This window comes from Ambystoma mexicanum, chromosome 11 (genome assembly GCF_040938575.1).
Source record: "Ambystoma mexicanum isolate Mex_15411 chromosome 11, UKY_AmexF1_1, whole genome shotgun sequence".
NCBI classification, from domain to species: Eukaryota; Metazoa; Chordata; class Amphibia; order Caudata; family Ambystomatidae; genus Ambystoma; species Ambystoma mexicanum.
In genome coordinates, this window is record NC_090934.1 from 98,669,604 (window position 1) to 98,687,265 (window position 17,662).

Here is a 17,662-nt window from a genome sequence, read left to right on the forward strand (position 1 = left end):
AGAACTACAGGCACTAGTCATAGACCCTCCATACCTGAGGTTCTTTAAGGACAAAGTAATATTGGCAACTAACCCTTCATTCATTCCAAAAGTACCAGATATTTACCATAAGCACTCGACACTGGTGCTTCCTACGTTCTTTGCATCCCCGTCGTCGACGGCGGAGAAGGCCCTTCACACTCTGGATGTCAAAAGGGCGCTAAAATTTTATCTACAAAGAACGCAAGATATTCGAACCACCAGACAGTTGTTCATCGCCTACGGTCCCTCAGCTAGGGGAAAGGCTATCTCCAAACAGGGTCTGGCTCGCTGGGTCTCTTCGGCAATTACCCTGTGTCATTCCAAGGCCGGGAGACCCCTACAAGATCGCCCTAGAGCCCATTCCACGAGATCGACATCTTCCTCCGTGGCTCTGTGGGCAGGAATTCCTCTGACAGACATCTGCCAGGCGGCGGCATGGTCTGTTCCGCACACGTTTACGCGCCACTACTGCCTGGAAAAGCAACATGCAGACGAGGTGCAGATGGGACGGGCAGTGCTTCGTCACCTTTTTCAATGAGGTAAGCCAAAGCTTGGAGAAAAATGCTGTCTATTAAATGGCTTAATCTTTTTCAGACCATATACATGATGTACATTGTTATCGATCTAGATGTATGTGTAGTTGCCAGTATAATACATCGTTGCTGGCATGCATGGTATATAAGGGTAAGGTTGGGGGTGTCCCTACGAATGTAAGTTACATTGCACTCTCACCTCCTTCTTGATGTTACTGCTTTACAATCTATTCTAAGCATGTGAATCCATGAAAGATCCAATGCTGGAGAAGGGAGTAGTTTCTTACCTGTAACTCCATTTCTCCAGCATTGGTATCTTTCATGGATTCACATGCGCCCTCCGGCCTCCCCGGACTGCAATGTGGAAGATTGGTATGTAAGCAAGGTTTCCCCCATTCTCTTTGGAGGGGTCGAAATCTGAAGGGACCCGCGGGGGCGGGGCTTATATACCATCACGTCCAACGGGGCGTACGTGGGCGGCCCCGTAGAGGACGTAGACGTGGATAGGACACACACAAGTGTAAAAAAGTTTTTCCTATTGGAAAGGACTATATACGTGTACCGAGGGTTCCCAGTCTGACGACGGGGAATATTCTAAGCATGTGAATCCATGAAAGATACCAATGCTGGAGAAATGGAGTTACAGGTAAGAAACTACTCCCTTCGACGCCTCCTCTGGGATGGTGAAGAAGGTCTGATTCAAGTGTTCAATCCTTAATTTCGCCGGGAAAAGCATAGAGTATTTAACCCCCAGGTCGCGGAGTCTCTTTTTAACAGCAAGAAAGGTTCTGCGCTCCTGTTGAACCGTGACCGAGAAGTCGGGGTACAGATGTATTCTTGCCGAGTCGAAGCGCAGCTCACCCTTGGCTCTGGCTGCACGAAGCAATGCGTCCCGATCCCGAAAATTTAGGATCCTGGCGATGATAGGTCGGGGAGGCGCTCCCGGCTTAGGCTTAGCAGTGAGAGATCGATGTGCCCTTTCGACCGCAAAGTGTGAGGAGAGTTGCGGGGCATCAAGTGCAGTTAAAAGGATACGCTCAACATAGTCCTCCATGGGCTCTTTGACACTATCCTCCGGAACGCCAATGATACGCAGGTTGTTACGCCTGGAGCGAGACTCCAGGTCATCATTCTTCCTCTCCACCGCTGAGACACGATTAGTGAGTGTAGATACTGCAGCTCGCAGCGACAGCAGTTCATCCTCCGCGGCACCCACCCTGGTCTCAACCTCGGCGACCCGGCCGTCCGTTCTTTCTATATGAGCTTTAATAGACGAGATGGTTCCACTCATGTCGTCCAATTTGGTGTGCAGTGCGGTAAAACCCTCCTTCATGTATTCAAGCATCCTCTGTGAGTCTTCCGATGGAGAGGGTGTCAAGACCGTGGGTGTCTCCTCGGGCGGGTCGGGGGGTGCCTTGGACGGGGTTTTTGCGAACATGTTGAGCGAACTTTGTTTCTTGCCAGCTCCAGCCCCTTTGGTCATGTTGGTGACGGCCCCGCGTGTGTCACCGCCAGGGGAGCGCACGTCCGCCCCCGCGAGGACAGGGGAGGCCTCTGCGTAGAAGGGATATACAACAGGGGCTGTAGTATATGAGCAGGGACCACCACCACCAGACTTTAGCCACAGGCGGAGAGCGATTGCTAGTATGGTGGTGTCGAACCCGTCAGGGCCCGCGTGAGCAATGACACTGCATACAACAGCCCCAGGCGTCCGCGCCCACAAGACCAGTGCCAGTCCCCGGGATAGCCGAATCGATGCAACTGGGAGGGGAGCTCAGGGGCAAGGGGCCGTCCGCGCCCAGCCGGCGACGCGGGGCCAGGGAGGGGGGGGGGGGGACGTCAAGCAAGAGCCCACCGCTCCCCGCGGAAAAGGAGGCGCTGCATACAAGAAGATTCCCAAGTTCCAAGGTGTGATGCAAGTCAGGGTTAGAGCAGTCTGATCACCACAGGTTTAGTCCCAAAGTCTTTGGCCAAGGCAGGTGCCCCCGGGGGGGATGAATTTGTTTAGAATTGTCCCCCACTAGTTCATGGGTGCATTTGGCACCTTGTGTAGCTCCAACTGTTGAAATCCGAGACAAAAAATTCAAGGCCACCCGGGCCGCCGTCGGAAGAGGTCAGGCTATGTCTCCTCGCCCCGCTGCCGGGCACCACCAGAGTCAGAGGAGCAAATCGGGGGGGGGACCCGGGCGGGCCAGATCCACGGGGCTGCAGCAGCTCAAGGATGGCCAACAGGGCGGCCGCCCCCACTCCAGGGCGCGGGTCAGCGGGCCCCACGGATCTGGGCGATGAGCGGTCCGGCGGGGCCAGCCGCCGCCGCCCCGCGTCCTCAGCCGGCGCGGAAGGGCTGGCCCGGGGGATCAGGCACCCGCCAGCCGGTCGCAGCTCAGAGCCTCCCCTGCACCCCCCTACCCGGTCCCCGAAGCGGCCTCACCAGCGCCAGGAGGGAGGGCAGCGGAGGACGGGAACCAACGCAGCCGCGGGGCCGGGATCGCAGCGACGGCTGGTGTTCCCCGGAGCTGCTATCTGAGGCGCCGACGCCTCACGGTGTTCCGGAGTCCCGCAGGCCGCTGGCGTGATGAAAGCTGCAGGGCGAAGCGCCGGAGAAGGCCCAGAGGCACCGTCCTCAGCCGCATAGGGCCCCTCTTCAGAGGAGGATCGACGGAGGCCCAGCGTCCCTCCCCCCGCCGAGGCCCGCCGCGCCCAAAAGTTGCGTGGGCGGGTCGAGGGCTACGGAGCCTCGGGCCGGGAATGCTGAGCGCCGCCGACCGCCCTCAATGCTGGGCGCCGCGCCAGGGTCATCCGGCGACGCCGGGGGACCAGACTCAGTCCGGGGGTTGTAGAAGGCTTCCCACGTCCGCACTGCAAGCGGGAGTCTTCACAAGAGCACTGGGCGGGTGGTAGGCGAAATGTTCAACTCTCCCGGCTCAGAGCTCTGACATCAGGCGGCCATCTTCGTTCGGCGCAACAGCGCCCCCCTGGTGATTCTTTTTTAAGTGGAGGGGCATAACTATTTCCGCCAAAAATGCAATAGCGACCGAGCATAGTGAGGGAGCTCGAACCAATAAGAGGGGGTTCGGGGGGGGTTTCCCCCCTGTGAACTTTTTTTAAATAGGTTAAAATGTTGCATTGTAGAGCATACTTTTAACTAAAAATGGGTAAATAGCCAAACAGTTTGCAATTGGTGGTGGGAGTCCAGGGGGCAGGCATTGATATTTATATTGATTTTATTTCTAACGCGCTCGTACACAAGTGTTTCAGAGCGCGGCAAGGGAGGGGAACAGAGGAGAATAAAACAGCTATCTTACTGGGCCCAGTGACATTGAGAACGCGCAAGTGTGAGGGGAAACGTGCATGGAAGGGGGGAGAAGTGGAAAGTGCGAAGCAGAGGAGAAACAGATAAATAACAATAAAATAAAGGCAACAAACAGTGGTAGTGCAGCCAGCAAAGTGCTACGTTTAAGGCAGCAGACAGGGTAGGTCTGATAAGTGCAGGAAGAAAGATGGTTCTCCTCAAGTTTTAGAGTGGCAGGGCGCTGTTCCAGAGGGAGGCCCCAGCCGAAGACAGATCTACCCCCAGCTTGTTTCTTTGATAATCGACTGACCCTGAGGGAGTTGGAGGTAGAGGAGTGAAAAGCTCGAGAGGGGAGGTATTTGCGGAGGAATAGCTGAAGTTATTTTGGACCCAGGCCCCAGAAAGCCTTGTGGACAATGCAGAGGGTTTTGAATGATAGATGTCTAGTAAAAAGATACCATCCCTGTCCCCTGGGCCCCACTGGTCCTAACACAATCAACATGATTATGTGTGTATGCAAGGCGCTGCACATTCACACTGCAATCACACTATCATTCACATGAGCATCCATCACCATACACTCACTCATAACATAAGCATACACGCATCCATACACATGTTTAAATAAAGAACCTAAACGTACCTTTGGCATTGGCCCGCGTGTGGGTGCTGAAACGGCCTGCTCCAGCTGCTCTGTCCGTATGTGCGAGGAGGAGCAGGAGCTCCCCCTCGGACATACAGACATGCAGGGCCCCAGCAAGCATTTCCAATGAGCTACGCAATGCTGGCGAAGCAAAACGCCCCAGCACTTGCATGGCTCAGTGAGCATGTGCGACTGGGGAACTAAACTGTCAAAGGGAAAGTGCTTCCCTTTGACAGTTCAGCCAGCCAAGGAGCACTCCATTAGCTGGATAAAGCAGCTGAGGGAGTGCTCACTGTTTCACTAGGCTGGCTCCTTAGCTCCTCCATAATGGGTGAGGGGGCCACTGGGTGGGCGCCCCTTGCCATTATGAATGAGCTGCCAGGCTCGGACAGGCCTATAGGGCAATACCTGTACCAAAAATGTAAAATGCTAGTGTGGGCCAGTCAAAATGGGCCACCATTTTGGCCAATGTGGACCATTTTGATGAGTTACTTAACTATGCAGTTAGTAATGTTGACCATTGTTGCTGAATATCACAATTTACTTATATTTTAACACAAAGCACCCTCTTGGGTACTATTGAAACAGTGGGCTTCATTATAACTCTAGCGGTAGCTGTGCTGGTAAAACCGGCACGGCTGCTGCTGGAGTTGCATCCGGGTCTGGCACCCGCAAATGTGCAATTACCAGGTCATGTCGAGTTAGGCGGACATAATTGCCCTTTTGCGGGTGCTGATACCGGTAGATAATGGGGAGCTCGGATGCACCGGCACTGTTAATAACGGTGCCAGTGCATCCTACGAACTGTGCTCGCGGGTGCCGCACGGCCTGCCAGGTCAGACCTGGTGGGCTGTCAGGCACCCGCAAGCACAACTCTTACTATGGCGGTACGGTAGCAACGGTGCCACTAGCTTACCGGCACCGTTGTTACCATACCTCCATAGTTGTAATGAGGCCCAGTCTGTGACTAAAGGAATGAATATCCATTTACAACTGTGTGCCACTTTTTCATTGTTGCCTGAGACAGTTTCATGCATCAGCCCGACCATGTGAGCCACCCCTGCCCATTTCTTCAAATCTAAAAAAAGTTATTCCTGCTGAGCACTAGGGGGTCGCGAACCACAGTTTGAATACCGCTGCACTAGGGATAGTATTACTGGCATGCCCTCTCGACGTCCCTTTTCGAGTTTCGAAAACTGTAATGCTCCATAGCTTCCACTACATGTCTGCCTATGCACAGCATGTGAATCTAAGCAGATGCAAGCATCAGAGAAACGATTACAGTGAGTAATGTATCCTATATATTGATATAGATGTATCACTCAAATTCTTCAGATGTCTCATTTGTTAATGAAATCCTGGACATGTTTAGGGAGACGGAATATTGTTAATCATGGTCTTTATTTTTAATTATTGCATGTCTAACTGGTGTGCGTGCTTCTTGCTGTGAGCTAGGCTTGCGTAATATGAATCTTGTAATACATAAGGGTCACAGTGGTGTCTTTGACATGCCGCCCAAGGCATTAATTGGGAATGTCTTGAAGTCTGTAATAAATGAAATTTAGTCTGCAATGGCACCACAGGTGACTGCTAAAGGTCAAGAGCCCCTCCAATATATGTACAGTTTTGCATGTGAAGCTTTTTTGTAGGGGCAGCAGGGCACCTTTAGGTTCGATGCATTTGCTTCCTTTCGTACTTTTGTGGAGGTTGTCTTTAGATCTGTAACTGGAAGACCTGGCTATACTACTCGAAAACTGGCGAGCATCTGATTAATCTTAGTTTCCTAGTGTGTTAAACTTAATATTGAAGTGACCAGTCCCTCTGGATATATTTAAGACACGGACAGCTCTCCCAGTGAGAAGTTGCTTGAACACGTTTTTATTTTGAGGTTGACCTTGGATTGTGGAATTTGTAAGTAGCCGAACCTCAAGTGTAATCCCGTATTCTTATGTTCATACTGACGTGCTCACGCGCCAAATTAACTTTACCCCCAACACGAGACCATGCAAATAAGTGGTGCGCAGTATAAATCTCAGTAACCCAACGTCCCACGTGGCTTGTTTTGCATGCACAATATGGTCGCTTTACGGTAGAAATGCTTTTGGCTGTTACCGTTTGTAGGACTAATTGGTTGTCGGTTCAGCAACCAATGTATTTAGTGGTGGTGCTCATGCACTATGGCTGTGGGAGATTTGGTTTCTGTATTTACAAATGAGAAGATCATGGAATTTAGTCCCATCGTCCTAAAGATGTCCCTTCAACTCACGGTAAAAGTATCTGACTTTTAGTACATCAAATGACCTTGTTCGAAGCAGCCGGTAATATGCGCTAAACATGTTGGTACAGCATTTGAGGGTTGCTTCTTAATCATAGATTGGCGTTCTGGATAAAATATTTGATTGAGGTTTTAGAAAAGTACAAATGGTTTGAATCCTTGCTCTGTAAATGTCAAACTTGTGTAAGTGCTTATTTCACTTGTGACAGCCGTGTAGAGAGGGGCATGAGTAACCCCTTTAGGCAGCCGATCATTGGTTTATTTAATCCAACGCTTGCAAAGTATGCTTTTCCTGCTAACAGACCTACATTCCTTTAATTCGGGTTTCATGGAAATGGCCGATTTCGCACGGACTAGGCTGCCCATTTGGCTGCAGTTTTCTTTTCTAGTTTGTAAGGCGCATTTCTCACGTTTAAGATTACGTAAAACTGTTTTTTTTGCTAGCATCTAGCTCATAACCTGCTTGCATCCAACAAAAAAGGGATTTTTGGAGGCACATCTTCGAACACTGAATCGGTGTGTTTTTAACAGTCCAGTCTTCGTATATACGATATTGGAGGGCATTTTGTTTTGGACAGTTAAATTGACATCGACATGCACTATTTTTGTTCATGCCTGTGGGTCTACCAAATCCGCGTTTTGCCCACATGTGAAGCGACTTTTGTTGGTTTTGATTTCTCAAAGTACCTGGACCTTATCTTTTTAGTAGCAACTTTTTATCCATTTTAGGATTTCAGTCAGTATTGTCGGACAAGAAACTGGTTTTATTTTTGCATTGGACTTAGTTGCTTTTGAAAGGTAGTCTTTGTAGTTAAACCATTGGCTGCCCACGACAAAGGCACAGCTACGCTACCTAGCCCCGGTCGCATGTGAAGCTGTGCTCATACGACTCCCCCCACCGGGAGCCTGTGAGGCTGTACCCCTCACCCTCCCTGGTCGCCCACCCCTCACCCTCCCTTGTCGCCTGTGATGCTCTGCCCCCACCCATCTTGCTGCCCTACCACAACCCATCCATCTCTTCCTAGCCCTATAATGCCCTTTAATTTTTGTATTGTATTTGCATGCAGTTTCCCTGCAACATGGGGTAGGCACCATGTATTTGCCCACTGACTTGACGTTCGCATCTGTGTGCAGCTGCCGCCCTGCAACATGGGGATAGGCACAATGGATGTGATCACTTTATACCCATCTTTTGCACTTTGCTTACTATGTATTACTTTGCACGTTCCACGATGTTGTAATTCATCTCACGCTTCCTACTCTGTAACCTCAAGCGCCAACTAAGTTTAAGCACCTTGATACCTCACGGGGCGCGCTATACAAATGCTTTTGCAACACGACAGAACATTTCAGGCTTCCCCTTTAAGAAGGGGAGGGAGGTGGCTGTTGGGCATGGGTACGATCTTGCGTGCACATTTTGGGATCTCCGATCGCTTCACTCCGTGCAGCCTTCATGAGACACTGCATATGCTACATCGTGCATTGATTTAACATGACCGGACATGTTCATTCAGTGTTTGTCACTGATTTTTCTTTGAACTCAATGTTCCGTGAGTGGTCCCTTAAATTGAGTTAACTCAATGTTCTTTAAAAAAAAAAATCCAACGAGAATTGACAAATATTTTATTGACTATAATGTTGATCTGTTCTAAATTGCTGTTTTGCCTGAGAACTTAACTTTGTGCTCCCTGAAAGTGTGGCTGGGGATGCTGTTATGATTTTGAATGAGTTCTTGCTCTGCTACAAGCTGTAATAACTTGATTAACATATACCACATATACAAACAATGACGTGTAATTTTTTTGTTTTCCACAACAGGTGTGATCAGACTGGAATTGTCGATATATGTCCAGGATGGCGAGATCAAAGTCTGGTTCGCGGTCCTCCCGTTCAAGGACCCCCTCCCGGTCTCGGTCACGTTCATTCTCAAAGTCACGTTCTCGCTCACGCTCATTGTCTCATCCGCGAAAGAGAAGGCACAGGTAAAACTTCACTTTTACAACTGTTTCTAGGAAGCAATCCTGTTTGTAGTTTGTCCTGCACATTCAAGTTTCACTGAAGCGAGATTTGATTTTACGCCACCCCCATTCAAATGCGCAGAGCTCAATAAACATTTGATTTTAGTCTGAATATGAACTAGCTCTGGAGAACATATGGCAGCGGAGCAAGTAATATAAATCCCAGTCACATAGCATGCTTTAATATTATCCCATTAAAATAAGTATTACACTTGACAAATGTACTGTAAATGATTCGGAGCGACTGTCTGTGCTTTAACAAATACGTCAATCTACTCAGTTCACTGGTGTGCTTGGCTGCGTGAACCTTCGTACAGTCTTTTCATTCTGCCCTAAAATACGAAGCATTCCTGGTTACTTCTCCAGCACTTGCCTTGTGAACTGTTTGCACTCTTAGTGGCAGGTTGAGTTTCTCTAAACGGGTATTACTGGCTCTACGCTTTCCTGTATGCCCCTCCATACCTCAGATTCAGTTGGCTAATTGGACACATTCTAATTACTCTTACCTAATGCATTTCAGAACTTTTTATACGAGTTTAGCGCCGAAATGCTGAAAACCTGATTCATAGAATTGTAAAATGTTATTGCCTAAAGTGAAGTGCTGTACGTGTTTTTAGTGAGAAACCTGAACTCGTTTTTAAAAGCACGTACAAAGTGAACTGCATCCCTTTCAAAAGATATTTTTAAGTCCTGATTAGGTTTGGTAGGAGCTCATTTGTCTGCTGTTTTTAGCAGCTGTTTCTTTGCTTTGGCAGAACTAGTTCAGCCCCGCATTGTCTTGCTGAAAGACATGGCCTGGCATGCTTTGCTGCAGCTGCCAGCCGTTAGTGGTCGCCCCGATGTTCACGAGGCAATAGCTCCTACTGTTTGAGAACTCGAACCACTTCTAATGTATCCAACTGCCGTTTATCAGCTGTCTTGACCGGTTTTGAATGAGTGTCCACTTGGGCAGTCTCGTCTACCTTAGTTGATGCCATTGACTAACAGTACACCAGCTGTTTGAAGTATAAGGCCACCTACATTGACTGAACGAATTTTTGAAAGATTCAAAGTATTGACTTTGGTGGTGGCATTGGTATAGACCCAGCCAAATCCTGCTTTAAAGACTACTTGCTTTGTTTCTGAAAATATATCCGAAGAGACTAGTTTGAGGATAAAGCCAACATTGCTGCAGTTATATTTACTTGAGTTATTTAAAAAAGTTTAGGAGGGGATTATTCTGTGTAGTGTTAATAGTCTGCTTTAAAACGGTAAAACCAATGTGGCATTAATATCAGATGTGGAATATGTACAAAACACTGATTTTTAGTTGATATTTAATACAGAAAGTCTGACCTTGTGATATATTGCAGAACTGTCTAGAGGTCAAATCAGACTAGCTTGTTTTAAGTTAGTTGAAACTGTATCTTATGCAGAACCAGAAGATCCTTGAGGCGTTCACTCAGATTGTTATATTCACTTGGCCCATATGTTAAAGGTATTTGTACCGCGCACCGTTGCCAACGGAATTCGTCCCAGGCGCTCTGACGGATCTGCAAACTAGCAGCGGTCGGCGTTAGGGTAAAGAGGGCATACGAAAGTGTCACTGGTGTCACTGTGCACTCAGCGTGGGTGTGAATATCTGATCGATGTGAGTCCTCATATACAGTTTGCGCGAGTTGTGTTGCGGTGTGGTGAAGTGCTTGCAGTTTGCTATGCGCAGAGGTGGTTGTGGATTTTTGTGTGAGATGTATGCAGAAATTTGAGCTCTTGGGTTAGTTGTTTTTTATGTCTTGGTCTTTGCAATTTTTGTTCTACGTATCGATTGTCCTATGGAGTAGGCATTTCTTTTCTGTCCGTCTAATTGTTAGGAGTGATGGCATGGCAAGTTTCCATCTATAGAGACCGTCCTATATAGTTCCCTACCCACCAACCCTCTGCTTTCCTGCCTAAACCCAGTGCACATGCCCCTAAAATATATGAAATCCGGTCATCTTGTCTGGTGCTTTGTATTTCCCCAGTCAAAAGATGCTATAAATGGTAATTCTGATCAGCAGTGCATCCTAGAGGTGCTACACCTTTTTGGTACTTTTGAGTATTGAGCAACATGTTGGAGCACGTAAGTGAAGATAAAAACGGATCATTTTAAAATGGTGATACGCTAGTGCAGCAGTCCATTTTGAAGGAATGGATAGCCTTGCCTTAAGCAAGGTATTCTCGTTGACTCATTCTTGCTGGTCTGCTATTCATACGAGGAAAGGTGGACATTTGAGCGCACCGGCAGCTTTATTTTGTTCTGTTTTTATTTAGTGGTTGTTTTAGGCATTGTTTGTTTAGAAATCCCCTTTTCAGTTGGATATCCAAATGCTTCCAAACCGTTTTTAATGGTTCCCTGTGAATTATGCTTTTTTTAAATTTTTTTTTTAGATTAGACCTTTCTAACAAACTTGTAACTATAAACTGAAGTTGTTGGCACGTTCAAGGCAATTTTAGCAGCATGCGAAGACAGTTATTTTTTAATGCATTTTTGCCTCCTGTGTCACACCTGCTGCACTTGCCCATAGCCTTTGCAGGAATTCCCAGTGGTGCGTGTTCTTCGAGCTGCCTGCTAGTCATGTGACTCGTGTCTAGAGATTCATGCAACACGACTGGCACAGTTAACGGCCACTGCAATCTTTTATTGAGGCTGGGGCAGAGAGCACTTGTTGGACCCTGCATCTTGCTGTGATTCGGGTAACAGTGGCCGAATTTCCTAGATTTCGCTTTGTGGAGGATTTCCCAAGGCTACAGTCTATACCTTCGGAATCCGTAATAGCTTCCCGGGGACAGACGCAGGCTGTTCATACTCCTCCTGCAGGAGTTCAAGCTTTTCGTATTCTTCGATCGCATGTTTCCTAATGAACACAGAAGCGGGAGCTTTAGTCCTTCTCTGAGCAAACTCTTGAATAAAGGATTCTCTTTGTAGGCCCGAGACAATGTTGCATGGGAAGGTTTTGACAATGTAACTGGATCTTAGCCCGGCAGATACGGCTGGAATTCTCATCAAATTAACCAATGGAGAGCAAGGATTACTTTAAAATCTGACAAGATTGCTCTACATCGGAGCATAACACGTGTAGTATGCATACATTGGGATGAATGCAATTATAATAAACCACGGGCCGTCTCCCTCTCTGCTGGAGCCAAACCTATTCATTTTTTGAAATGTTTCACCTAATCTATTTTTCTGACCTTGTGAATAAAAGGGCCGAATGTACACACTGGACATACATTTAACTTCTAGTCGGTGCTATTCCTGAGAAGGAATCGGTGCTGTTATCGTGGCTCCTCCTTCAAGCCACTCCCACCGTTTCCAGGCTAGATAATAAGGTGGCGGTATGCTTTTAATTTGGCAACAGGCACGCAGGAGCTTGATGGCATCGGCAGTTGGCACTGTAAACCTCCGAAGAACGTAGTTCAGGAATACTAGGGCAATTTCATTTTCTGACATTGCTGCCCGTCAAAGAAATGGAATGGCATTGGACGATAAAAAAACGGCAACCAAGATTGCAACTAAACGAGGGTCCAAAAAACCAAGAAAAAGGTGACCATTTCTCTCTCATATGCTCGAAATGTTTGTAGGGGGCGGGAGGAGGGTTGTGAACTACATCAAAGCTTGCTTGAGATGTTACTTTTTTTTTTTTTTTTTCTTTGGCACTTGAAAGCCCGGTTCAAATATTTTCGTGGAAGCATTTGTCTTTATAATTGTGCATGACTGCTGCAATGGAGACGTTCTAAAAAAAAAAAAGAATAATCACTTTTTGTTGGACAATTTTTTTAATCCTTTTCTTTGAAACGTGTTTTTTTTTGCCTTGCAGATTAAAATGATGGCATTTAGACATCTGCTGTTTCTTGGACCCAGAGTTGTGGGTCAATTGTGAGGGAAAGCTTTTTGGTAGGATAGTGAATTGTTTTTCCATGCTGAGGTTCTTGTAATTACAATTGTAAAGCTTTTTTTCTTTGTTCAGAATTCGGTAGTTTTATTTAATTTCAATTAGAATTTGGTAGCTTGGATGTTTGGTTTCTTCTTTACCATGCCTGCTTTGAATTTCAATCTTGTACTTTAAATCTTGAGCGTGTTTCTGGTCATCAGTTTGTGCTTCCAGGATGACCTGGCTTCTTATGCATCTTTTATGCTGTTCTTTTTAGTGTCATTTTGTCAAGTACCAGTTACTTCTAATCCAATCACTTAGCTGCATGCAATAACACCAAGTGTAGTGTTATTCTGTGTGCCCCTCCCGCTCCAGTTGTCTCTCAAAACCAACCATTAAAGTATTAAATTACCAAGTTTTTGTTTAACTCGTTGGATTGTAGGGTGTCCATTGCTGTGGGGATCTGTGATTAAGAACACCACCTATGCAGAATATATACTATAGACTAAACTTGCAATTCTCATCACAAATGTAAACTGCAAAGTTTGGCAGATTTGTTTAACTGATGCTATGTTCAACGCCCCATCGCTCGTCGGACTGGTTTTCCAGCCTATGCCCCTTGCACCACCTCATCTAAGACCTCCTGGATGCAAAGTCTAAAAGTTCCCTAAGGTGCTTGTGCTTTAGGTGCTCCAAATGTGACCCATTTCCCTGTGCTATTCACCATGCACAGCTGTCCGTGTGCTTGGTTGTTGGCAACATTTTGTGAATTGTAGTGGGGTACAGCTTGCTGTATCCCGCCGATGCCTTTCCCAGAACTCCCTGCGAACGGTCATTGTTTCCTACATGTGGTAAACCGATGTTCCTGTACATGGTCATTGCTGCCTACCTTCCCTGTAACGCTCAATGTCTAGTATGCAACCGCCACAGAGTACTCTAGAGTCCCCATCTCCTTCCCTCCACCCTCTGCATAGGCGTCTCTGTGAAAAGACTTCATAATGTTTTCCAAGGTGACTGGAAGGATGGTTGTGAAAATCTGTCAATTTTGGGTCCTCTATTGGATTCTAAAGCCCAAGGTAGTAACTTGACCTCAGTTTACACTAACTAGTCTTATATTTGACCCTGCGATGGAGACTTTCTTGTCACCTACTGTGGCCAGTCCACGTCTGAGGCATAACTGAATATAAAAGGCTTCCCGAGTCCTACCCCTAGTTTGAGGAAATAATCTCCACTGGGCACATTGGTGGTTTCTCTGGCCAGAAAGTCATCCCTTAAGACCGTTGTGGATTTTACATCTAAACACTGCTTAGAAAGAAAGGGATGACCTTGGCAACAGCGTATGCACTACAGCTTCCACCACTTTAAAAAAAAAAAAAAATGTATAGATATATCTATATATCCTCATTCCTGGCAGGTGGCATGCAGGATGACTTGAAGATTATAAAGCAAGGATGTCTGGTGTCGGATCAGATTATCTGTGCCTCAAAAACCAGACCTGAATTGGCAATGCATGGCTGTTGCCATGGCCTCACAAACCCATAGGTAGACCTAATCTAGGCTGACTCCTCATAGTGGACCTCCAGTAAAACACCTTCAGTTCGCTTCTCGTGCAGTACGCTTGTTTGAATGTGACTCGCATGAAGACTGAATCAGACACCCAAAAGCTGGAATGCTTGTCACTTAAGACCATTGTAGACCCTGAAAGACAGAGGCAGCTAACATGGTCGGACTGGAGCATAAAACTCTGTGGTACGAATGAAAAGTGGCTCGCAGGCAGTTTCCAGTGTAGAATTCCCTTTTTAAAGTGATGAGTTTAGCTCTATATAGTGCTTCCCCCTGATGCCAATAAGTGCGTACAGGAACATATTTATAATGCATTTCAGACTTTGGACTCTTACACTCCACTTTATCACAGATGAGCGACATTTTATATGCAGTTTCGAGATACAACAGTAGTTTGATCTGTCAAATTTCCTTTGAATCAGACAGTCTGCTCCTACCTTACAAATGACACTATTTGAGTACAGGGGTGAGACCAGTTCAAACACGTTGCACATAAGGGGACTATGGTTTGAAGCCTGAAAAAGGTTTTTGAATGTTGGTGGGAGATTACCTTCCTCCAGAAGAGGTACTCGTTTCACGTGGACCTCTGGAGGAAGGCAGGCAAACTGGCAATTAATGGGATGATTGAGGGTGGAGGAAGGGCCCAGCTACATTCAGATTGCTCTGGGCTATAATGGATGGCCTGGCCTTGCGACCACAAAAGGGAATTGCTGCTTTTCACTCCCTAGTTTATGCCTTGGTTTACTCGATTTTCTTCCCTTATCTCCCAAAGTTGGCTTGCATCCCTGAGCTGGGGGCCTAGCAGGCGAAGTATTTCTCCTCCTAGATGTCAGTCCAGTCATTAGTGTAGTGGTATCGGTTGTCAAATTCCTTCCAGAGGTTCATAACCGGGTAGGTAGGGGCGGTGGGGGGGTTGTGGGGATGAATCATCACAGGCCCTATAAACACATAATGAAAAAACACTACAAAGACCTTATTTAGAAAACCAACAGTAGTCTATGTAAGTTAAACCTTTCCATACACATTTCAGTATAGGTCCCCTATTCTTGGTGAGTAAAAAGCATAAGTTACTTTCAGATTACTTTACAGTAATACAGGGGTAGTAGACCCTGTCAGTTATACCTTGAGGATCCGCAAGAAATCACCTGGTAATTGAACTGGACAATACATTTCTGACTAGTGGAGCACGCATTCTAGGAACAGTAAAAAGATATAACTCTGATTTAGGATAAGTTATTCTAGGGGAGTAGGAATTTGGGGTGTAATAAATTAGTTGCTTTTCAGTTCAGACTAAGGGAAGCAAGAACAAACTTATTTTAGGATAAGTTATACTAAAGGCAAGTATCTACTTTTGTAAGGAGCTACCAGCAACCTAAAAGGAAGTATGACCTAGGCAGACTTATTCTGGCCAGGCCAACAGCAAGTCGGGGGAAGCGAGACCCAATTTGTGACATTCATACAATTATCCTAACGGGAATAATAAAGGGAAACTAGCTGCATTACTTTTGGTAAGGGGAGAACCCAATTCACAGGTGAGTAAGTTAACCCATCTACTTTCTGTTTAGTCTGGCAAGACAGTTTCTAAGGAAAGTAAGACTTTGAGAATACTTATTTAGGAAAGCACGCCACTTATTCAAGGTAAGTAAATCCTATATATGTTTCAGAATGGCAGACATATGAGGTAAGTAATGTTTTTGTAACTACACTCAGAGCTAGTTACCAATTAATTCATTTACAAGTAACTTTTAAAAACTTGGTTTTCTTTTCAAGGCAGACCCCTTAAATATCCAGCCCTTCCCAAGTCTAGTACATGTGTTATCCGAGGCAGAAGAGGGACCCTGGTGGTCTAGGAGCCAGCTATAGGCCGGGTGAGCGAGGGCTCTGTTGCAGGAAAAGTTCAGAGTTCCAGAGGAAGACTGTTAGGGTCCAGGGACTTCTACACTCTAGGAGGATTCCAGCAGTGGGCCTGGTTGAAATGGACGAGACACCTCCCAATCACAGAAAACAGCCCAAAACTACACAGGAATCGCCAGAGATTTAAGGTAAGTGCCAAAGCCAGCACAGATTCTGCAGCAGGGGGACCTCTGGATTTGCAGCAGGAGGACCTCTGGATCTGCAGCAAAACATCTGGTAGTTAAATTCCTTTAAGTAAATGAAAGACAGGCCACTGGTAAGGACTTTTGTAGCAAGGATCACTAAGTGCTCCGTTCGCTGGAAATCTTCTCAGCCACGTTCCCTTTATAATCCTCTTCGGGTTCCAGGGGTCGGCTGCCTCTTCAGCTTCCAGCCAATTAAACAGCTTTGCAACATTCAAACTTGGGAGGGGTGTTTGCAATCCGTTTTAGGACAGCCGGCCAGTTTGAACTGGATTCTCGCAGGCTGAAAAGGGCTGTAGAGTTTTGGACTCCCTCGCTTCCTGCCTTTAGACACTCTGGAGACTGGGTGGGCAGTTCATAGGCCTCCCGCCGAAGATAAAAACAGGTACAGGAATTTCCTGCCCAGGAGTTCGGGAAGGAAAAAAAGCAGAAGAAACGCTAACCTGGGGGGGAAAAAAAATTCAGGGGCAATTTTGGTAAAATGGGCATTCATGGGTGACTTTACCAGGGCTCTGGAAACAGCCTCTTAGAGGTGCACTGAATTGGTAAAAAGGGTCACTGTCACAAGTCATTTAAGGTACGTTTGTCCTGGTAACGTAAATGTTACCATGTATCCCATTCTAAAAGGTATCGCCCCAGCACTCCACATAGGGTGGGGGTGCTGTCACCTAAAAATGTAAAAGGGATCCAAAGATCCTTTCTACGCTTGGGAACAGTAGTTCTCACAAGGTTAACCAGAGATGGTTAAATGGAGACCTTTAGGGCAACCCAGCGCAATCAATTATTGCTAAAAAGTTGTCGGAGAATAACTTTTAAAAGACACTATGGAGTCTTTAAAATGAAACCCATAAAAAGAGGAAAAGATTGAGTGTGGATAAAGGTTCCCACTCTGAGGTATAAGGAAAAAGAATCTACCAGTAAAATCAAAGTTCTGGGGTGGACACAGGTCAGGAAGATTTATCATTGCTATGAAAATCTTCTAAAATTACTCCAAGCCACTCATTAGATGGAGGGCTACGCATAGCATGTAATTCAAAGCAGGTACATGCAACAGATTACTGTGTAAGTTATATTGTCATATATGGCCATCTGAATTTTTTTCCTTTTTTTAAAATGCAAATTGTTGCAAGCTGAATACCCTAAGTGCTGCAAATGTGAGTTGGATTGACTGTTGTGGAGTATCGGACATCTCATTTTCTGAATGTTGGGAGAATGGCCACATGTTGTGCTCTGCATCAGCACCGTGTTCTTTTCAGAATGACTAAATGTATTGTCTTCCATTCTAAACCCACGTCTTTTACTGTATTTTAAAAGTGTGCATTCTCTTACAG

At 46.4% G+C, this 17,662-nt stretch overlaps 1 protein-coding gene across 3 annotated transcripts in view; it reads left to right on the top strand.

The window, feature by feature from the left end:
- THRAP3 (thyroid hormone receptor associated protein 3) overlaps nucleotides 1–17,662 on the top strand; it is a 422,162-nt gene that overhangs the window by 101,306 nt on the left and 303,194 nt on the right. For all 3 annotated transcript variants that reach the window (XM_069622622.1, XM_069622623.1, XM_069622624.1), the window contains one exon: nucleotides 8,583–8,746. In XM_069622622.1, the coding sequence (XP_069478723.1) occupies nucleotides 8,610–8,746 (137 nt within the window). In that variant the 5' untranslated portion in view covers nucleotides 8,583–8,609. The remainder of the gene's footprint in view (nucleotides 1–8,582; nucleotides 8,747–17,662) is intronic.